Source organism: Leguminivora glycinivorella, chromosome 5 (assembly GCF_023078275.1).
Source record: "Leguminivora glycinivorella isolate SPB_JAAS2020 chromosome 5, LegGlyc_1.1, whole genome shotgun sequence".
NCBI lineage: Eukaryota > Metazoa > Arthropoda > Insecta > Lepidoptera > Tortricidae > Leguminivora > Leguminivora glycinivorella.
In genome coordinates this window covers 25,156,236-25,180,751 of record NC_062975.1, presented here as the reverse complement: position 1 = coordinate 25,180,751, position 24,516 = coordinate 25,156,236, and the positions used below count along the sequence as shown (strand labels likewise).

Below are 24,516 nucleotides of genomic sequence, written 5' to 3'. Positions count from 1 at the left end.
ATTTTTCGCTTTTTCTAATTAATGAAAAAATACAAAGATATAGAAGCATCAAAGTTCCGGAGTGGGGGCTTGTGACGTCACTTCTAAGTAAAAATTTTACCTAGGCGTGACGTCACGCGAACCTTCAACGCACTGTACCGTCGTCATTTTTTGTTTACGAGAAAAAAGAAAAAATATGTTCGTTGTATCGTTGCTCAAGTACCTGTAGACACTCCGGCCAAAGAACTCTTTAAAAAACTAAGAATCCTCACACTGCCTGCAATAGTTATCATGCAGGTAGCCATTTATGTAAGAGAGAACTTGGCAGCATACAAAACTAACATGTGTTCTAAGTACAACACTCGAAATGCTGGAAAGTTAGTAGGTATCGACCGTAAATTGGCAAAATCCAACAAATTAACACATGTGATGGGCCCTGCCGTCTATAATAAACTGCCGCAATATGTGGTTGAAGCGCCTAGTGTGTCGAACTTTAAGTATCGTTTAAAAAATTGGCTGGTCGAGCACCCGTTCTACACTTATGACGAATTTTTGTTACCTAATTAGAAAAATATTATTGTACATTTTTAATGTGAATATCGCCTAATTTTTGTAATCTCAATCCTCTGTCTATTTATTTCCTAAAGTATTATTGTTGTATGAATATTGTTTTTTTAAACCAAATCTTGACGTGTAAAATGGCTTTATAAATAAATGAGTATGAGTATGAGTATGAGTATGTGTCTAAAATTCTTTGATAATCTAACTGACGGACTAATTAGTTTTTTTTTAGTCGTCTCGCCTATTCTGACAATTCCAAGGAGGGAGTAACAAACCCCTTGGGCATATATGGGTTAAAATTAACATTATAAAACTAACTAGTTACAAAAATATGCATGTCATAGATATTTTGTTGCTTTGTTAGAGCAACGTAACACTTAAAAAATAAACCAACGGCATTTTAGAGCCGGCCTCAGCTGTTTCCGATGCATTATGCAACGATTGCGTAATTACTGCCGATTTGAGGTCAATCTTTAGCGGCGCGATTCGCGGCCCAACGTCTAGCGAACAGATAAACAACGTTTATTTTATTCACGGTATATACACGGTGGAACATTTCGGAGGGCAAAATAAAGATAACATTCTATATGACGTCAAGCAAATTACGAGAAAAAAATTTGTTTTGTAATTTTTTCTTTTTTTTATGTATTTTCACTGCAAAAGTAAATGTTATTCGTACAACTGGCAGGCACCTAAAATAAAAAATAAAAACATTTTTTCTAAAAAAAATATTTTTCTGCAATGAGTTACTATTACTAGTTATTTTTTGACATCTATCAACGAAGATTGTTACTTAGATTATGTCCGACAACGGCATCATCGCCATCAAAATAGCGTTTTCTTCTGAGAAATAATAAGTAATTGTAATTTTTTTTAAATGCTTATAACTCTGAAAGTATGCGAAATGCAGAAAATTTTATATGACATTTTACTCTTCTAAATATGATGAGGAATACGCTGTTAAAATTATTTTTTCATGTTACACCGTGTATACAGGCGCTGTCAGATCTATCGGAGCGGTCAGGATGCTCATAAATATCTGAACACGCCTCTATTGTCAAGGCGATAAGGCGTACCTATTCAGATATTTCTGCGCGCCCCGGCCGTTTCGATATATTTGACGCGACTGTACAGGCGCCATCAGATATACACTGTGTTTTTATTGAATTTCGTTTCAGCATATACAGGGTGCCCGGTAAATTAATGGACAACCTTTTAACCACCAAGAGGGCCTTATACTGGTCCAGCAAATCGACGTTAAACTTTAGTAAAAACCGCCTAGTTTTCGAGATTTTCACACTTTTTAAAACTTTAATACTACCTAAAATTTTAAAAAAGTGTGAAAATCTCGAAAACCAGGCGACTTTTACTAAACCTTAATGTCGATTTTCTGGACCAGTATAAGGTGCCTTCTTGGTGGTTAAAAGGTTGTCCATTAATTACCGGGCACCCGGTAGTTAGGTCCACTATAGAAAACATAATGGCATAGTCAGTTTTCTTGAATTCGTATTTTTTTTCTAAAAACCATACACCTGCGATAGATGTTATATCAATTGCTCTCGTCGACCTGCTTTAATCAGTTTGCTATAATAGTCATTGAACCCATTTAAAAGGTTAAAACACCGAATGTAAAATAGTTACTAAGAAAATTTAAGATCGCAGTATATAACATATTGTAGTAACTATGTATACCTAGGTCGTGCCACATTTACAATGACGGGCGAATTTGACAAATCTGACTTTTATTGGTATTTCAATACGAATCAAGACACGCGTTCGTGAAAGACGCACTGTAGAAATTTGTATTAGGTTCAGAGGTCACAATTGAACATTAAATTTTGTGTTTATTTTCATGTTATTTAATGTAAAGTAAAATGACTTTTGTGAATTTTGTGATTCATCCTTGATTATGTCTTTGACCTTAACTGTCTGAAAAAAAAATCTATGGCATATTTGACAATTTTAATAACAGCGAATAATGTAAACGAAGGTTTAGTGTTCTTTACATACCCCACACTAAAACTGTGTAAGGTACAGCGGGGCAAATATCGACTGGGGGGCAATTGTAACTGATCCATTTTTTCCATTATTACACTGTTAAGTTGAGTTCCACATGTATCCACTAAACACGCGTGCCATATATGACCGGTTGACACTCTATTTAATCCATACTAATATTATAAATGGGAAAGTGTGTGTGTCTGTTTGTTTGTCCGTCTTTCACGACAAAACGGAGCGATGACTGGACGTGATTTTTTAATTGCAGATAGTTGAAAGGATGGAGAGTGACATAGGCTACTTTTTGTCTCTTTCTAACACCCCTCTTCCCTAAAATGGGGGGTGGAAGTTTGTATGGAGCATTCCGCAATTTTCGACTTTAACGCGAGCGAAGCCGCGGGCAAAAGCTAGTAATGCATACATTGTAAAACATGGAAAAATTATAATTGTCTCCCAGTCGATATTTGCCCCGCTGTACCTTACACTATGTTTGGTCATGAAGTTGACTGGTAAGGAATACCGTTCCTCGTTTTCACTGTATTTGATTTGACGTGCGATAAAATTTTAAATAAATAATCTCCCACGCGGAAGACGCGACAACTTAGTTCAGAAATTATACCTAGGTACTTACAATACGTAGCAGATACCTACTCACTTTTTCATATTTATTTGTAGTTTAATTCAAACACTTGTCCAGTTCCTCCTCAGTTAATCTGACCAGTCTTACAGATTCCTCCCACAGCACCTTCGAAGTCTTGTATCTATACGCCGTCGGTATGGCTCGAGCTTGCTGGCAGTCTTTAAAGAACTCCCCACTTGTCTGTCCCGTTCTAACATCTAGAGCAACGTGCAATGCCGTTTGAGCGCCTTCTTTAGGCGTCTTATTAAAGAAGATTGTCCAGTATCTTAAAACTGCTCCAAATAGCAGACCACCACTATAGTAGATCCCTGTCCCCACTGCTCCAGGATCTACACTGTTGATCACAACATGAGCTCCTTTCAACCTCCTTGTAAGCTCCCTCGAGAATGGTATCATACTGAACTTGCTGTTACAGTAACTGATGAACGGAAGCCAGTTGATACCTGATTTACTTGTGTTTAGATCGACCCTCCCAAAAACATGCAGCATAGACGATGTATTCACTACCCTCGCCGGCTCAAAAGCCGTTCCAGTCTTCTTCAAAAGTGGCAGCAGAAGTATCGTCAACAAAAAGTGCCCGTAATAATTAACTTGCATTATAAAGTTCATACCATCATTGGTTTCGAAATTCTTCGGCACTCCGACACCCGCGTTGTTTATCAACAAATCCAATCTATCTTCAGTCTTTAAGATATCTCCTGCGAATGATCTAACTGACTCTAAAGAGCCTAGATCGAGGAGTTTAAAAACTGGTTTTACTCCAGTTTTTTCTTGAATTATTTTTTGTGCGTTCAACCCTTCTTCTTCAAACGGGCAGGCGATGATGACTCTTGCACCTCTTCTTGTGAAATCTTTGGCTATTTCGAGTCCCATGCCGGTGGTTCCTCCTGTGACGATGGCAGTTTTTCCTTCTAGAGTTTTTAGGGTTGTGCATATTCCGTTGGTGGATTTGTGGTAAATCCGGTAGAGGTATAAGGCCGCGAGGAGGGCGAAGGCCGCGAGAGTGAACGCCATGTCAACCGCGAGTGCACTGCGGGACTGCAAAGGCTGCAACTTGCAGTCAATGTGGAGGAGGTATCAACGAGAGTATGTAATCGGCGGGTCAACGGCTGTGAACTTGAGACAATGTAATATTTAATTAGGTAACGTCGGACAGATTTTTTTGTCGATTTATTAAATTTTAATAAGTACAGTCTTATCCAATTGTATTGAGTCGGCCTAAATATAATTTGTAGAATAGAAACGAGTCTAAACCCCGAAATTTTAATAAATAACATGATCTTAAGCGTTTACATGTTTTTTTTGCAGTATGTATTTACTTTTTGATAGCAAAAACTGTGCCTTCCACAACGAAACTACTTGTGGGTCACACATACTCGTATGTTAGCAAAAGTTTTTGTTTCCGGTGGAAAAAAATATAAAAGTTAACAACTCTGATGGAAACATTAACTAGTTAATACCAGTCCTATCTTGTTTTTTGGTTTTTAAAATTTCAAGTACTAAAAAAATTATATTTTTGTTAGCATGTGGTTCCCTAAATTAAATTAAAATTGTAGGTACTTACAGTAAAGTTGTTTACAAACAAAAACTAATTTAAATTCATATTGCATAATTAATTTTCCAAAATTATACTCTGACATTTGTTTTTGAAATTATAATTTTCAGTAAGAATACTAAGAATCTAGAATTATCATTTTACTCAATTGTGTTATATTATTTATCGCAATATTTATTTTTGCTTCGTTTTGTAAAAGCAAAGCACATTGTTTGCGATTTAAAATTATGCATAATTTACGAAGGTACATTGACCCGACGCGACGGTAAAGTAGGTGATTTTACGTAAACTTACTAATATGCAAAAAATATTTTCCCCTCACTAGCTCGGAAACACGTGTTTTGTCCTTTAATACCAGCGGATAAAAACGCATTTTATCCACTAGTGGGTAAAGTAATTTGACCTTGAATAAAGTCAAATTAACTGCTTTAAAATTGATAAAAGTAGGTGAATCTAGTAATAAAGATAATCATCTTTATTACTAGATTCACCTACTTTTATCAATTTTAAAGCAGTTAATTTGTACCACCTGTGGAACTACTGGAAGCAGTGATAAACGCATTTTTTGCGTTGTAGTTTCCTCGCTGTAGTGAGGGGAAAAGTTTTGTGTTACACTCGGGTGCAAAAGTATTTTACTTCTCGTGTGTTAAAAAACTCGCAAGTTCAGGATTCTATTCTCGAATTTTTCAACTATATAATCCTTTCACTTGCTCGTTTTTCAATTCCACACTCGGCGTTAAAATACAGCTTTGCCCCCTTGTATAACAAATAACTATTATTCTTTTTTATACAGTAGGTACAAAAGGGCTTAGTTAATATTACTTAAGGTATTAATGGTAAGGTATTAAGGTATTAATTATCTACCAATAGGGATAAACCAAAATGATTAAGTGGGTACACTGGTACAGGGTCTTATAAAATAGATAGGTATACGGTATAATTTTATAGGTACGTATTTAAAAAAAGAAAAAATTACCTCCTAATTTGGTCAAAATATCTGAAATAAAATAGTGACTACGTTTGTATGGACAAATGGTCACGCATGATGTCCCCATTGCTGTGTAAGAAGTTTTATAACATACACATTGTACAACGTAGTATAGGGGGAAAGTGAAATATTGCTATCGTGAGTAAGTTAAATCGCGATGGCTTGCCGGAGCGATGTAAAGACTCGAGTTAGCAATATTCTTACGCCCCGAGTTACTCACAATGTTTCTCATCACACATGCTGTATACAAATATGGAAAAAGGATAAAAAAGAGTGTGCAGTACATCCCTTTACGACACTACGATGTTGCCACTTTTTAATTTATACTCTTTTTGGTCAGACAGTAGGCCACGTCTTCGCCTCGGCTAGTCTGTGGCCAGGAGTAAGCCATAAATAATAATAGTAAAAAACCTTTTTCCTTTTTCTTGCGAACATTTACAATACTTTGTATGTATACACGTGTATACAATTTCAGTAATTATACAATAACTTTATAGCGTTGAATTGAGAACAAATTGCATGGGATCATGGTGATTACTAATGAGCTAATACCGTAGCGTAGAAACCACTAGAAAATACTAAGTACTCTAAGTAGGTGCTACTATGAACTACAGTATGGGGTTCTTCAAAAAGGAGTGTACAAGTTTCTAATGGATTTATGTTCTTATAAAAATAAAAACGCAAAAATATTTGGGGAAAATATGTTTTTGGCCACCTCCAGGCTGCGAAACAGAGCTTTTTTTTTAATGGGCTTTGTCTGTTTTGTCTGTCCGGGTATTATATCCTTGCTGTTTACCTACTACCTAAGAGATATAGTAGTTATTAAGCAATCATTCTACCCTACAATTGTAACATTCCGAAGGAAGTGGCGACATCTGTAATCAAAGAATCAACTGCCAATTTCTAGACAAAGACATCAATCTCATCATTGTACCTATAATTGCCTATAATACCTAAAATAAATCATCATCCTGGCATAGGCTATTGTCTTATGTAGTATTTGACATAAAACAACTATATTTATAGATTTTGGGTATTAAAAGTGTATGATGACTACGTATTTTCGATTAAAAATGTGTCTAATTTTTTATTTATTTTGGCCACCGAAAACGCTGTCAACGATGTACTGACGTCATCGAATTCGAACCTTATTGCATGTCAAACAGAGATGGGTAGGGGTGGGTAAATACCGGGTATTTACCCAAAGTACCCAGTAAATACCCATAAATACCCGATTGGGTGGGTAAAAACTATTACGAATTCCTTCCTTTTTCCTTCACTTATCTTTTCATCACGTTATTTGTTATTATTAAATGGTTATATTTGAATAATTCTAAGCGACACGAATGATATTTTTATTATAAAAATCATATAGGATGACTTCTATATGATTAGAAACTTAGTTTATACTGATATTATTGTAGTAATAGAAGACTATCTATTGAAAAATGTACAGAACAATCATAAAGAGTCGGATATCAAACAAAATACCGATCATTAGACCACCTGGTATTAAAACTGCACTTATATTGTAAAAAAATCGTCTACATTTTATCAAACAGCTGCGTTGAACCGCATGTTATTTAAAATTGACACCTATTGTTATTGGATCGTCTACTTCTAGCATACCTAGCAGCCAATCAGAAGGCGGGTAGCTAGGATTCTCTCAACTTGCAAAAAAAATCTCTATAGGATCCCGCAAGAGAGGTCAGTTGCTATTTGTCATCTGACTTGCACACAACTACTTGCTCCCGTTTTACTTAATGTATCACATCACGTCGTACTTCGACACTTGTTTTGTTTATGGACTTTGAAGTAGTTTTTCTGTGACTTACGCTAACGTTATCTATTGGACTTTTATGGATATTTGCCACTTGCCAGTGAAATCGATCTTGGATCAGCGATACAAGTACAATTTTATTGTTTTTATTAAACCATGCGCCTTTTTTTTCTGTATGGTTTTTTCGTGATTCTTAATTTCTTGATGAGGTATGTTTCAATTACCTATATCTTAAACAATTTCTTTATTTTATAAATGACATTTATTTTGTACTTACCTAATAAATAATAATTTAAACACTATCGACTGTTTGTTTTACTGTTCCTGTTCTGTTCTACTTATTCGACTTGTAGTCTAAGTCTTCTAAAAGCATTAGTAAAGCTTCGAGTTAGCACATTATTACACTATCATCTAACTTTGCCCAGCACCTGGAGACTAAATTTCAATTAAGTAAGAATTCAGATAGTATTTTTACTTCATTTTAATCAAAGAATGTTATACGAAATAAATCAAAGTAAAATAATAACGAAAACCTTAATTCAAATACGTTTTACATTCTAAAAAGTTTTTACCCACTCATTCGGGTGTAAAAGGGTAAATACGGGTGCTTTGGGTAAAAACCCGGTATTTACCCGCGGGTTTTTACCCACTACCCATCTCTAATGTCAAACAATCACTGTCATTTTGAACTTCATGCCTTCATACTTAAAAAGTCAGAAAATGTCGTTTTCGAATAGAATGACCTGACGCAAATATTTATAATCTATAGATTAACATGACTGTGTTGTTTTTGCCTGATTACGTAAAAGTATACTTTAAAAATATTTTTTGCTGTTTTTAGGTCATACTAAAATATGGTAATATTCAGAGGGCGGAATTGCTCATGGCAAAAATCAAACGTCAATAGAGTTGGAACGTTAAATTCTATCGAATATCGATTACACTGAAATTATCAGTATATTGTTGAGTTGTTTTCGACGTAAGTTCGACAAGGATACTTCTTTATCCATTTGTTGACTGTTTTTCGTTTTGGATTAACCATTTTTTTCAAACGTGAATTAGTTTCAAAAGGACTAGTGACAGAAATGGTAATTGTAATTATATGTCATACAATTTACTTTTAATCTAATCAAAGAGGTCAAAATCAAATGGTCGAATAGCTAATCAAAGAGGTTTAAAGTCAGAAATGTAAAAGGAGACTGAATTTATCGATAGCTGAAAATGTCGATAAAATTTAACATTCCAACTCTATTGACGTTTGATTTTTGCCATGAGCAATTCCGCCCTCTGGTAATATTTTATTCCGGTTAATTGAACAGTACTTAAACATATAAGATAGACTTTAAAAAAGGATGAAGTAGCCTATTATCCCGGTATTTGCCGCGGCTCATGAGAGCCTGCGGTCAGCTTTGAAAACTAATCCCAAGATTTGGCGTATGTACTAGTTTTACGAAAGCGACTGCCATCTGACCTTCCAACCCGAAGGGTAACTAGCCAGCCATTACAGGAATAAGTCCGGTTTCCTCACGATGTTTTCCTTCACCGAAAAGCGACTGGCAAATATCAAATGACATTTCGAACTAGGTTTCCAAAATTCTTTCGTACGAGACGGGGATCGAACCCGCGACATCCGGATTGAAAGTTGCACGTTATTTCTTACCGCTAGGCCACCAGCACAGGACAGTAAGGAAATTACGCCACCTTACAGAAAACCACAGCCAAATAGCAGACCCTACTGTTGTGTTCCTGCCGGTGAGTAAGGCTGCCAGAGCTCAACGAAGGTGCGGTGACGGAAGGACTTACGGAACTAATTTGTTCCGTCTATTGTCCTTGGAGTCGTTGGCAACCCAAACCCTCCTTAGAACTTGTACACTATTTTTTGCTGTGTACTTAACACAGCAAAAAGGGCATATGGCACCACTCAAACTGTTTTTATGCCCGAAGGGCATATGACACTATTGGAGCAGTCCATATGCCCTCGTGGCATATGGCAACATCCAAGCTGAGAATGAGCAATTTTTTTGTCCGAAGGGCATATGGCATATTAGAATTTATGGCCGAAGGGCATATGAGACTATTAGAGTCCTCTAAGCCCTCGTGGCACACGGCACACTAGCGCTGTCTCTGCCACTCTCCCCACACAGCTGTTCATCAGACAGAGACGGAGACACTCACTGCCTCAGCCAGCACGTATCCGACCTTCTCGACCTTGAGGATGGTGACCTTGTCCTTGTCCAGCTCCTTGTACATCTTCTCCACGACTCCGGAGTAGGGGCTGAGGAGGCCCGTGATGAGTAGGATGTACTGCACCAGCACCAAGGCCACTCATGGACTTCAGGTACCGGCATGTGTTAGACAGAGACGGAGATACTTACTAGGGCTCTGTCACGACCACCTGTATGCCCGAAGGTCATATGGCACCACCCAAGCTTATAAATAAATAAATAAATATTATAAGGACATTCTTACACAGATTGACTGAGGCACTCTTAGACACTCTTAGAGCTGTCCTTATGCCCTCGTGGCATATGGCACCAACCAAGCTGTTGTTATGCCCGAAGGGCATATGACACTATTGGTGCTGTCCTTATGCCCTCGTGGCATATGGCACACACACTATTAGAGCTGTTTTTTGTCCAAAGGGCATAATTATGGTACTATTAGAGATCTGCTTTTATGCCCGAAGAGACTAGGATAAGACTATTAAGAGTCATCTAAGCCCTCGTGTCATACGGCACACTAGCGCTGTCTCTGCCACTCTCCCCACACAGCTGTTCATCAGATAGAGACGGAGACACTCACCGCCTCAGCCAGCACGTCTCCGACCTTCTCGACCTTGAGGATGGTGACCTTGTCCTTGTCCAGCTCCTTGTACATCTTCTCCACGACTCCGGAGTAGGGGCTGAGGAGGCCCGTGATGAGTAGGATGTCGGGCTGGCATCCGCGGAGCACCAGGTCTTTGCGGCTGGAAATAACGTTAATTTAGTTTCATATCAAACAGAAATGTTAGTGAGAATTTCACCACCCCCTTTCTTCCCGTGGGTGTCGTAGAAGGCGACTATGGGATACGGGTTAAATTGTGGCGTAGGCGAGAGGCTAGCAACCTGTCACTGCAATGTCACAGTTTATTTTTCTTTCAACCCCTTATTTGCCAAAAGTGGCACTGAAGCTTTAGTAGTTTCATGTGTTCTGATTACACCTTTATGGGATACAGGCCCATTATTTAATACTTACGTTGGTCGGAACGGAGGTTCTCTATATCCAAAATATTGTTATGTACAGCCATGAAACAGAATATTTCACTACGTTTAGTTCTCATGTCAAATTCAAATATGGAGTAAGTGGAGTAACCATACTATAATAATTTTATAGTTTAATCAGCTAGCTGACTATTCGTTCATCTCTTTCTAATTAGTGTATCTGTGTCGCTCTAACATTACACTTACTTTATAAAGGCGCGCACATACTGCTTGATGTTGTGCGTGTTAAGGTTGCCGCGCAGGCGCGAACGATAGTCGAGCAACATTCGTTCGCGTTCGGTCGCCTCGCAAGAATCGCTCTGGATTTGCTGTTGGGTGAAAAAAAAAAAATATAACGCTCTTTAGGAAGGTTAAAAACAGCGAATGGAAGGTAAGATTTGAGATCTTTCAGCTAAAAACAAAAAAAAAAAACAATAAATAATATTAAAGTTGTTTATTAAGCTGAAACATTTTATGACAATGAGGGTTATATTCATTTAAGAGTAAAGAATAATTGAAAAAAGCCAGAGCACCATACTAATTTGTCAGGCTAACAAATCTGTCGATATGTAAATAATCGATGCAGCAGCTCAGTATAATTATGTAATAAAGTTAACACTATAAAAACAACAAAACTACAATTGAAAAATGAAACACAACACACAAAGTCAACATCGAGTCGGTATTACAAGATTTACAAGTAAATAAATAAGAAGCAAACAAAGAAAGCCAATTCATTTTGTTAGTAAGTTAGTATTTATGTATGCAGGTAATGGATAAAGCGAATAATGAAACAGAATCTGAGATGCTTTACAATTAAAATACGAATGCGAGGCAACTACGAGTAAAAGAACGGTTCCCCTTGTTTTGGCATAATCTAATTTTACAATCAAGAATTATTTTTAGCATAATCTATATTGACATCATTCACCTTTCGCTTAATCTGTTATAGCATAGTATAGTTACGCATAATTTGTCTAGGCATATTTTTGTTTGTCCGAATATATTTCATGCATAAAGGTTGGCGAATAACCTTTATGCATAAAAATATATTGAATGGTTTTTATGCCTAAATTATTTCTGCATAACATGGTGTACTCGAAATTTTCCACGCAGAATTTTTATCATCATCACATTAATGTTGCAGTTCTAACCTAATCTAACCGAAATTCGTGACAAAATGTTGTATTTTGTTGAGGTCGCAGTTCTAACCTAACCAAACCGACTCTCTTGACAGCATTTAGTATGGGTGGATATTCTGATTTTAAGAAATATGCCAAATACAATTATGCGAATTAATTTTATTCATAAAAACAATCGGCGTAAACAGAATTATGCGAACTTATTTTCGGACAAAGTAATATTCGTAATATTTTAGATTAATTTTGCGAACCGCCAAGGAGTGGAATGCCCTGCCTGAGTCTGTGTTTCCACATGAGTACAATCCAGGTCTCTTTAAAGCAAGAGTAAAAAAATGATGAGTAAAAAAAAAAGATTATGACAAATAAGTTTTCTGCCAAATTAAAATTCGGCGAAAATCGTTTCTGACACTTAAAGTTATGCCAAATAGAGGGAACCCGTAAAAGAACAGTCAGGTAAAAGCGTTTTGGACCCTGGCAACACTAGGAGTATGTAGCCAAATGCGCGAGTATAACATTTTATCGTAGTAGTAGCTATATCTCTCGCTCTTCTGCATTGGCGCGATAGAGCCAGACTGCGTTTTGATCAGCGTCTAACGTCAATGATTGATATTTCAGTTAGACCGGTTGTGCTCTTCCTGAGATCTAAGCTTGTTGATCTACCAACCACTTTTAGCTCTTAATAGCGCTGTTTATAGACGTTTCTGAACAAATCATTTTCTTTGGATTATCTGTATGCATTCAAGAATTATTTCCCAGTCCGTTGGTCTGTACTTAGAGTTAAGATAAAACACAAGCCACTCCCTCTTTACCCAACCATCCCATTAGTAACATTAGCAGAAAAAGGAAAAGAAGATACCTTGTAGCGATAGTCAAACAGCTCACTCTGTAAACTCACGTGTCCAAACTTGTGGTAGATGAGGAAGTCCTCCTCTGATTGAGAGATGTCGGTGCCCCTCCAACGGGAGAACCGGGACCTGAAGGCGTCGGCGACTGAGGAAGTCGATGCTGTGCAGTTGACGAGGATGAGGCCTGGAGAAAGCATAAAAATACAGAATCAGAAAGCGAAGAAAAGGCCTGACATATGACCAATTTAATAAAAGCCAATTCAGTCTTGCTTGGAAGAGAATTTCTATTTACCACGATCGTGTGCGGCGGCTCTGAACCTTTCAAGCGGAGTTCAGTTAGGCTAGCCTGGGTATTATTTTTATATTTTTAAGCTGGAACCCTTTGGTCGATCAGTGGATAGATATGTTTAATATATTTAGGATTCTTAAGTTTTAAGGAGCTATCGGCAAGAAGCTGTAGCAAATTTATTTCCACCTCAGTGTGCTATTCCTACAGTTGACCTTGACGGCTCAGCCACGACATTGGTATAAGCGCGACAGCGGTGAGCGGCGGCCATACATTGGAGCGAGAAACAGCGATTGGACTTTTCATTCGCACGTATGGCTGCCGCTCACCGCTCATCGCGCTTAGACCAATGTCGTGGCTGGGCCGTGAGAGAATCTAGAACGTCATACTGTCATTTTGGTGCTGCTGTAAGAAGCTATACCTTAAAGTTGCTGAAGGTATATCCGACGCATTCGCTGCATCCTACAACGTAGCATGGAGGATGTTTGTAGATTAAGGCTATTGTTGTTTTACTTGTATATTTTCACCAAATAAACGTTTTCTATTCTATTCTATTCTATGTTCCTTCAGGACTGTGATCATCTCGCATGTAGATAACTGCACTTAAGAGTTTGGAGGACATTTAAGACTGTGATCATCTTGCGTATAGGAAACTATACCTAAGAGTCTGCGGGGGTGTGCGAGGCCGCAGCGAGCCAGCACGTTGGCTCCTGCGCCTTCGCCGAGGCCGACAGCGTAGCGAACGTGGAGGAAGTCCAGGACTGTGATCAGGTCCTCGCCTAGAGTTTGGAGGGACGGGAACTGGTACCTGCAGAAGACATAGATGACATTAGTGGGAGAGAAAATACTGATGGTTATTTGTCAAAAACATCGAAATCGCATCTATAAAGAATTTCGCCTAGATTGTGGACGGACTACGCTCGGAAGCGTCCAAATAAACCGTCATAGCAGGTCATAGTTACAAGTATTCCTACTTATTATGATTTTCTGTAACTTAGATTTGTGTTTGTGTGTAGAGTTTTCCACGACTTTAAACTCGTGTGAAATTTTAAGGGTGAACTCTCGTGGCAGGTGGGTCCAGCACTTCTCCACGTAAAGTGTGAAGGCTAAGGGCCGGTTGCACCAAACCGTCTGTCACCGTTAAAGCGTTCGTTAAATTTTATTGTATGGGAAGTTCCGTAGACGTCTGCTGCTTGACGATGACGTCAAATGTGATTGATGCAACTGGCCCTAAGTCTAGTTATTATAATTGATACCAAGACTATTCCAGGACTTGGAGCTTTAACTTACGAGTCAGGCAGGTCGGGAGAGTTCTCCTCATGTCCCGGGACGTCCACGTGGATGAAGCAGGAGCGTTCTTTTATCTCGGTCATGGCCGGCATGCTTACGAAGTCCACCATGGATGAATCTGGAACAGGGCAATTTAAACACACATAATACCTATAAATATGAAGGTGTGTCTGTCTGTGTGTTACCTAACCCGTCACGTTTAACCTGTTGGAAAGGTGCAGAGATAGTTTAAGTTCAGCAGAAGGACACAGGATTTTTAAGAGATCATAATTTCAGATGGTGGAAGTTACCAATAATTGTGCGTAAGACAACTATTAACCATCTGAAATCATGATCTCTTAAAAATCCTGTGTCCTTCTGCTGAACTTAAACTATCTCTGCACCTTTCCAACAGGTTAAACGTGACGGGTTAGGTAACACACAGACAGACACGGATTTTCATTTGCACGGATTTGTTTTTCTTACATGAAGCGGAAATTGCCGAATTGTTCTATCGATCGCTGATTCGTCAACAGTACTACGCTTTGTTTAACAGACTAACAAATTAATGGCCTTGAGAAGTCTAATGGAGATTAGTGCGATCTTTCTTTCAGGTTGTTTTCCTTCGCCGAATAGCAACTGGAAAATAGGCTAGTTTCCTATACTTAAAATAAAATATTTTATGCAGTGCACGAAATAAAGCACCACATAATTAGAACAAAAATATGGACAGTAGTTTTGTTACAACATAATTTCTATTTAATAAGTCAAAGAGAAAGATATAAAGTAAATGAATTGATCGTGACGTCACTCCTCAGTATTTCATAGTAACTCCATATTAGCAAATCGTTTTGACAGTTCTTAAAAAGAAGCTGATTTGACTAGTAGGAAACAAGCCTAATGCCGAAAACACTACTGCAGTTACATTACGTATACCTATCTCTTTCATACTTGCTCAGAATCAGTGCGAAACGTCATTAGATATTTGCCAATCGCTTTTCGGTGAAGGAAAACATCGTTGGGAAACCGGACTAATTCCAACAAGGTCTTAGTTACCCTTCAGGATGGAGGGTCAGATAGCAGTCGCTTTCGTAAAAAAACTAGTGCCTACGCCAAATCTTGGGATTAGTTGTAAAAGCGGACCCCAGGCTCCCCATGAGCCGTGGCAAATGCCGGGATAACGCAAGGAGGACGATGACTTGCTCAGACTCAATGCTAGAGAAAGCGATTTTTAGTAGCATCAAACACCACTCTTATTATGGTTACTATAATTATGTAAACAACTAAATGGAAAACTAATGTTCATCAAGCAAAAACATATCTTTATAAACATATTTGATCGGCGTTTCAATAGGTCGTAGGTTCGAATCCTACCGGAGGTATGTTTTATTTTTATTTTTCCTTGAATTCAAAAATTTTATAAAAGGTGGTTTAGGTGATTAATCGGTACTTACGGTTGGTTCCAAGATCGTGTACAGTGAGGAACACACATCTTTTGTCCTGCTGGCTCAAGTCGCCCTGAAACCGTATACAAAATCTTGTTAAAAACTATTACTTTAATAGAAATCAAAACGGGTCGCATCGTAGAGTCAGACCAACCCAAGTTTCGTCCCTCTCTAAAGTGGAAGTGTGAGAGAAACAAGAGATAGAGTTGTGGACAACTAATTCTTGGTTAAATCCTCAGAAAATAACATCATCATCATCATATCAACCCTTTAACGCCTACACCTGAGCATAGGCCTCTTTTCTAGTACGCCACTTCTCCCTGTCCTGAGCTAGTCTCATCCAGTTGTGACCCGCAACCTTCCGGAAGTCGTCCACCCAACTACCCAACAGATGCCAAGCGGTTCTTCTTCTTACAGCAGATAAGCGGCCACCATTTCGTTAATATTTTACTCCACCTGCCATCACTCTGCCTAGCAAAACATGTCCCAATGAACTCTATTATAGTTTGGTAATAAATAGACTACAGCTACCTACATTGATACTCCTAAATTCCTATTGCAAACCAAGCTAGTCAAGCTACTACGGGTCTTACGTTCACGTTTTCCAACCAATTTTCTCGTGAGCCTAAATTGATGTCTTCCCGTCACTACATGTGCGTAGAAGGATATGGGTAGTCTGTACGCTTTTCTGTGACCAACTCATACGGCGTAGTAAATGTATAGCCAACTTGGTCTTAGAAATCGGATCAAACAACGTTACAAAACAGATGATAAGTATTTATAAAAAAAAAAACTGTACAGATTGATCTATAATTAGAAAAATATTTGATTATCTTTGATGGCGACTTTTCTGGCTGGTAATAGCGTGCGTTATTTTAGCAAGTCTACTTTAAACGTACCTGAGAGTGCCTTGGAATGGTTCCCTGTATTGCGGCATGAGAAAATTATTTCAATAAGTATACCTAATTATGATTTTTTGAAACCTACGCCTAGTAGTTTGCACAGTGTAATTTCGGTTTGGTTAAAAATTATAACTCCTTTTACATTGTTAATAAATTGAAAGATATTCCTGGGACTTTGCTATTCATTTTGCCCAGGCGCTTGAAAAGAAAGGAAGTAGTTAAAAGTAGACTTCGATATTCGTAGTCCGCAATGTAATGGATGAAAACAACAATAAGCAACGAGGCGTCATGTATGAGAAATCGCTCGTTAGTAAAATCGCTGTCAATAGAAATTGTCAACAATGTAAACAACCATTATATAAAATATCAATATTTTTGCACAATTTTATCATTTTAAAGGTTGAGGATCAGAATGTGAGATGAATTAATTAAATAACACATGGAAAAATTGGAAAAAATTACGCCGTTGTCCCGCCGAAAGCGTAAATTTTTCCAATTTTTCCTTTAATATAAAAATGTTTAGAATCGTTAGCAGAAGTTTATGCTTGTTAAAAATTAAATAACACATGGATTTAGCCAGTATCAGCTGAGTTAGAATGGAAATTAAAGACATTTTGACTACAAGGTTTGTTTACATTGTTCACAAATTCTATTGACGGCGACTTTATATAAACATGCGTACCTAAGAACGCTTTCAAATCTTCGACACAAAAGCATTTTCCTAATAACGAGCGGTTTCTCATTCATAACATGCGGCATTCGGCTCGATGGTGATAAAGATAAGATAAAAGACATTCGTGACATTCACAATACGTACGTAAGCATGTACAAGTAACAAGAAACAGAGAACAGAGCATTAAAGCTTTGCTAGATGTTTTCCCACCCAAAGACTGTAAAGTCGCCTTCAGACATATCTACAATTGTATTCCAAATGACATTCAAAATTTAGAAAATGATAAGTATTTGTTTTTATAAATAATTGAAGAAATGGTTAATCAAAATTGCATTCTACGATGTACAAGAATTTTGTGTCATTTAAATATTTATGTAATTACTAATTACGTATCCAATTGTTATTCTTATTATTTTATTATTGTATGATTTCTTAATTTAATTTAAAAATTTAAAATTTAATTATTATTCCAAATTTTGAATTTGTATATATGAACTGTAACTGTTGACGTGTAATGTATCTGTGCATTTACGAAATAAATTAATATGAATATGAATATCAGGCCCCGTAGCCGAATGGCATTTCTCCGACGCAAAACGAAAGCGATACGCCGCTGGCTCTGTCGCGCCAATAAGCAAGCGCGATAGAGATAGATATCTACTAGCGCTTCGTTTCGTGAGCGTTTCGTGAGCGATTGTGCCATTCGGCTAGCCACCCAGTTCGGCGCAGGTTCCAAAACTAAATGCAAGAATAACTGGCCGTGAACTTGACCGCTTTGAAAATAACTGTTTTGCTCTCAATCTTCGTTGGTTCGATAATTTATTTGAAAATGAAAATTTATTGGTAACATTTGGTTACATGTCAATGGTTAGGTAAAATTTAAATTATTTAAAATGTCAATAGTACTAGGCATATAAAATAACACGCTATATATAGCTATATATATTTTAGAGGGGGTTTGATTCGAACTTGACTGTGTCTTTGTTTAAAGAAATTAATTAGCTATACTTAAGCTAATATTTTGTACAATATCTTAAAGTTAGCTAATCTTAAAACTTCTAACATTTTGTGTTAAAAATATAGTTTCAGAATTTTATGTAAAACTTATGTAGATAATTATATGTTTACCATGAATCAACTATTGAACCTGAATGAGGAGGCACACTGACATTTTATCCCGCAAGGCGGCGCCTGTGCAAGTGTCTAGCATGTCACTGTCATTCATATGTGAGAGAGAGAGAAAACATATCGTCTCGCTCTCATGTATGGACTAATACGGTGGCGCCATCTGTCATAACCTTTGAGTGTGCCTCCTCTTTTGAATCTAAAACAGGTAGGTATCGAAGAAGAATGTAACATGCCTAAAGAGTACCTCTTAAGGCTCCAGTACACAATGGCCCATGCTGGCCCACTACAGGCCATCGCCATTGTGTACAGGGGGTAATGGTGTATGATGGCGGACAATTGTCAATCGTGGTGCGCAATCGGGGAGTTGTCGGTTTTTTGGGCACACTTCAAAGGAATCGTGGCGTAGCGTGGCCTGTGGTGTTCACACAATCGGCCATTGTTTAGTTTGTCACCGACCGCCTGACCGGGATTGTGCACTTTTTTGTTGCTAGAACTAGAATTTTTGATCGCCCAAGATATCAGTACCGTGGAGCAATGAAGAAACTTTTAAAGTTTATTGATTTATATCAATCTGAGCCTGTAATTAGGGCTCTGGATATTCGTTACTACCCGCCGATCCGTGCGCCCGGCCCCTTAGCCCCGGCGGTGCTAAGCGTCCGAACTACCCGAACCCGCCGAAGTCCGTTCCCGTGTAGTGCCGTTCGCGCGTGTAGTGCCCATGTAGTGCCGAATCGGCGTTCGGGGCCGGACGGCCGGACGCACGGACTTCGGCACCGTTCGGGTATTGAACACACGAGGCGGCCGAGCCGACGGACCGATCGACTTATTGCCGTGCCGGTTTGTATTTAAAAAATAGGTGAAATTTAAAATTTATATTAATTTAGCGAACGAATACGAATTGGTTTTATACATACTCGTTTTATTTTGATCAATAACGTGTTAACTATATTTTTTGTACTTGTTCCCGTTACGTTGTAGGCTACTCGTACAGATTAGATAATATGGTGATATTCAATACAAATATTACAAACGTATTCCTATTCCTATAGGTCCATAATTCGCCTCGGCGTGTTTCTACTTCTATTTATTCTTATGAACGTCAAAGCTATGTGCATACCAAGTTTCATGCTTTCTGACATCATAATAATTTAGGCCATTGAAAACGCGTGCCCTATATAATAAAACCTAAAATGTAAAACATGGAAAAAAATCGAGTAGTTAAAATTTGTCCCCCAGTCACAATTGCTCCGCTGTCCCTTTCTCGTTTTAGTTATTAAGGTTTTATCATTTTTGGTTCTTTAAACTGATTTTCATATTCGCTTGAACCAAGAACGCGAACGATCATCAAGCATCACTATACGTCGAGAACGGATCGGACCCGCGGGTTTTTAGAGTCCGTCGATCCGGACACACGGACTACACGGGTACCCGGACTTTAATTACACGGTCCCTAATTACCCGTTCCAAACGGGCCAGAAATCCGGATTCGTGTAACACGGGAACGGATACCCGGCAACGGGTACACGAAACACGGACGCGACCGGGAGCCCTACCTGTAATACTTGTAAACAGTTTATAAATAATAGCCACAGCCGTAATTACTTCTATGTCTATCGCAAGTGGTTTGCCAGCCAGCAATGAGACATGCGCCACTGTGTGAACACCAAGTGATCGTGGCCTACAATTGCGCATTGCAAAGCGTGGCCCATCACAGGACATAGTGTACTGGAGCCTTAAATTGTGATGCCAAGTCACATATTAATACTAGGTAGGTATATTAATAGATCGGCAATAACTGAAATGCCGCTGCCGACTCCAGTGGAGAGGAATTATTATTTATGGCCGTTTTATCGACGTTCTCTGGATGTAACCGGTTTCAGCCAGGTGCATACGTCTGAACGATATGTACAGTCAACCAATTGGAACCCTAGGCCACTGTAGAGGTAGAACTATGTCGTAGTGACGTTATAAATCAGGTTGTAAGAAATCTCTTACTGCTTGTCATTTTGACATGGTTGTAGAGTGGCCTAGGGTTCCATATGGTTGACTGGACTTTTCTTCTTCGTCGAAAGTGTCGAAACCTCATGACTGAGGGTCGTGACCACCATAGCGCTATAGGTTGTCGCTATACGTTGCAGTGCTCTCCACTCAGACACAACAATATGTACTGGGTATAGTGGGTACGGAGCCAAATGCAGAACATAGCTATCTCTATCGCTCTGTATTGGCGCCACGGAGCCAGCCTGCGGTTCAATCGGCGTCTGGCGTCAACGATTGATGCACAGTGATTGTTGAGAATTAGAGTCTATCCGATAGTGGGGACGTTTATCGACAAAAAGAGGCCAAACCTTCTTTTTCTTGACCAAAGCATGAAACTTGGCACAGTTGTTCCTTATATAAAAATAAGCCGATTAAGATCGGGAGCCTTCGGGAGCCTCCCCCCTGGGGCTCGGGAGGGGGGGTCAAAGTACCGCTTCACCCGGCTTGCTTTGAAAAATTCTAACATAGCCCGTTTAGTTCATAGGTCATGTTTGGTATCGTTTTCGAGTAAATCAATAACGTAGAATTCATTTTTGGTACTAAAATTATGATTTAATGGTAAATAAAATAAAAAAAAATTTAAAGTTTTAAATTTTCATCTACGATTTACAAATTCAAGTCATCATAAATGTCAAACTGTTTGCTTTTTATACAAATAAAAAATATGATATGAAAGCCTATTTAATATAGGTTATGAATAATATAACTTTTACCCACCTTTACTAACGTTAAGTTTCATAAAAAAAAACTTTAAGCCGCGCGGCGTCGGGACGCCGCGAGCGTAATTTTAAAATACCTTTATTTTAAAAAACTCTATTAGAACCCATTTAGCTATTAGGTCATATTTAGTACCGTTTTCGAGTAAATTAATAACGTAGAATTTAGTTTTGTTACTAAAATGACCATTTAATGTTAAATGAAATAAAAATAAAAATAAATCATTTTCTGTGAGTTGCAAATTCAAGTCACGATAAATGTCAAACGGTTTGCTTTTTCTATAAATATAAAAATATGATATTAAAGCCTATTCACAAAGGATAGTACGCGTTCACCTACGCGAGCTTAGACTGTCTGCGGGGAACGCGCCTCTTTCATATATTTGATCGCCAGTGTCAGAGGTGTGTTAATGCATAAATAGAAAAAGATTCATTGTTATTGACGTGTCGACAACGGCAACACTCGGGTCGGACCACACGATCTAAAGACTGACTGTACCTGTTATTTATTCATTGTAGTGAATCCTGAAAGAAATTTATATAATAGTATTTTATACAATCGTGATATAATACAAAACTTTTCAGTCGAGTACCATGTGTAGTACGGTACGAGAGTGAAAAGCTTAATTATATCACTATTGTATACAATACTTTTTCTACGAGTCATCATCTTCATCATCAATGGACGGAAATATCACCATTCATGCAAGTTAAAATTAATGTCAATAGAGTCGTTCACCGTTGTATCAACATCGAATTACCTAGCAACCAATTGTTTGTAATAACCGTCTCTGATTGGCCGATAACGCGACAGATAAAAAAAATGTGTTTCAGATGCAGGAAAATTTGCCAGGTATCGCAAATTAGTATAGAAATTGTATGAAGTTCTATTTTTAAAATATTATAGTTAACTAAAGTCCATTATAATGAGCTTATTATAATTGAGTCGGAACTGCCATAGAGTATCCAACACTGAAAAGTTAGCACTTATAGTTTAGTCTGTGGTGTCCTAATTGACAGATTACTCATACTCATACTCATACTATACATTCCCTTCACAAAAACATAGCTGGGTACATATGGAACTGCATAAAAAAGGCTCTACCCTCTTTATGCAGTTGCATCGGTTTTTGCAACCTGATTTACATTTACATCTTGTAACTTCTAAGCAGTGTTGTCTGACCAGTGTGGCACCCATTCGTCTCCTTCTTCCTTCCATCCCCAAGAAGACGGACTTGGCAAATTTTGGTGTGGCACCAACGCCAACGCCTGACTCCAAACAAGAACGCCCTGAGTCCCATTTCTCAAAACTGAAAGTTACAAGTTACAAGCGGAAGTCTCTTTCCAACTTGTCATATTAGACATTGACAACCAGTTGAAAACTGTAACTTGTAGCTTCGAGAAATGGGCCCCTGGTACACTGTGCGCAGTATATGCTGATCCAAGGCAGCCTCTGAAGGAGGTATGTTCTCCAATTGTCGATCTTTTTTGGTACCTAAAGAGGTAGGTACTTCGACCACTCATTCACCGTTGCGCAACGACTTGGTCTGAAACAATATGTGCATTATCATTTTAGAGTCTACAACTATCAAATTACAACTTTTTGGTGGATCACGTAACCTTCAGTATTACCCACTTACGTTACGTATCATAGAAAATTATTACAAACTTTAGTAGAATCTGATTTGCCTCTGATATTGCTCTATCTTGTAATAGTTTGACACCTTGAGTGGCCTGGCTAAGCTTCAAAGCCAAAAGAAAACGTTTCTAGATTAGACATAGTATGGGATAGGTACGATAAACGCAGCTTGAAACGATCAACAAGGGAGAAACATGGCCACCCAAGGCTTCAAACTATTACGAGATGGAGCAATATCATAGATAGGCTAATCAGATTCTACTAAAGTTTGTAATTATTTTGTATGATAGGTAAGTGTGTAATAGTGAAGGTGATCCACCAAAATGTTGTAATTTGATAGTTGCAGAATCTGTTTAAATAAAATGACAATGCACATATTGTTTCAGATCAAGGGTCCTTACGCAACAGTGAATGAGTGCCGGAAGAACCTCTTTACTAGAAAAGATCGACACTTGGAGAACATACCTCCTTCCGAGGCTGCCTTACTTCATCATATACTGCCATTTGTCTAAGACTGGGGCTAAAGACATGCCAACCACACCCTTGCTGCCGACGCATTAGGACACCACGGACTCCACTGTCAGTCTATTGCTGGCCGAATTTTGTGACACACTGCACTTAACGATTTAATCCGCAAGGCTCTCGGCACAGCGAACATGCCGACAACCCTCGAACCTGTCGGCTTGTCAGCAGCAGACGGAAAGCGGCCTGATGGTTGCTTGCTTTTGCCTTGGTTTCTGGGACGACCCTTGGCGTGGGGCGTGACCTGTGTGGATACTTTGGCTCCGTCCAACGTCTAACGCTCGGCCCAGAAACCAGAGACTGCTGCTGCAAAACGCCCAGTTTAAACGCGCAAATATGCATTTTTAAAAAACAACTACATATTTGCGGCAATTGCATTTGAAACATTTGGACCATGGTCATCAGACACCAAGCAGTTCGGGAAGGAAGTTTCCACCAAACTTGTCTGGGCGTTTGGTGACATAAGAGAAAAAGCAAACGGTTGACATTTTTGTTGACTTGAATTTGCAAATTATAGATTATTTTTTTTTAATTTATTTACAATTAAATTATAATTGTAGTACCAAAAATAAATTCTTTGTTATTAATTTACTCGAAAACTATATCAAACATGACCTAATAGCTAAACCGGGTCTAATAGAGTTTTTAAAATAGAGGTATTTTAAAATTACGCTCGCGGCGTCCCGACGCCGCGCGTCTTAAAGTAATTTTTTAGTGGAACTTAACGTTTGTGAAGGTGAATAAAAGTTATATTTTTTATAATCTATATTAAATAGGCTTTCTTATCATATTTTTTATTTATAGAAAAAGCAAACAGTTTGTCATTTATGATGACTTGAATTTGTAAATCATGGATGAAAATTTCAAATTTTTAAATTTTTTTTAATTTTACTTACCATTAAATTATAATTTTAGTACCAAAAATGAATTCTACGTTATTGATTTACTCGAAAACGATATCAAACATGACCTAAACGGGGTCTAATAGAGTTTCTAAAATAAAGGCATTTTAAAATTACGCTCGCGGCGTACCGACGCCGCGCGTCTTAAAGTAATTTTTTTGTGGAACTTAACGTTAGTAAAGGTGGATAAAAGTTATATTTTTTATAATCTATATTAAATAGGCTATCATGTCATATTTTTTATTTATAGAAAAAGCAAACAGTTTG

At 38.1% G+C, this 24,516-nt stretch overlaps 1 protein-coding gene across 7 annotated transcripts in view; it reads right to left on the bottom strand.

Moving 5' to 3' along the window:
• LOC125226119 (uncharacterized protein ZK1073.1) overlaps positions 1–24,516 on the bottom strand; it is a 101,257-nt gene that overhangs the window by 1,726 nt on the left and 75,015 nt on the right. For 4 of the 7 annotated variants that reach the window (XM_048129987.1, XM_048129993.1, XM_048129992.1 and 1 more), the window contains exons 3-8: positions 15,737–15,800; positions 14,304–14,421; positions 13,673–13,821; positions 12,739–12,911; positions 10,948–11,069; positions 10,304–10,466 (exon numbers count right to left, since the gene is read on the bottom strand). In XM_048129987.1, the coding sequence (XP_047985944.1) occupies positions 10,304–10,466; positions 10,948–11,069; positions 12,739–12,911; positions 13,673–13,821; positions 14,304–14,421; positions 15,737–15,800 (789 nt within the window). Of the gene's footprint in view, positions 1–3,193; positions 4,292–9,676; positions 9,803–10,303; positions 10,467–10,947; positions 11,070–12,738; positions 12,912–13,672; positions 13,822–14,303; positions 14,422–15,736; positions 15,801–24,516 lie in introns of those variants that run through there. The other 3 variants (XM_048129988.1, XM_048129990.1, XM_048129991.1) reach the window with 3 other exon arrangements.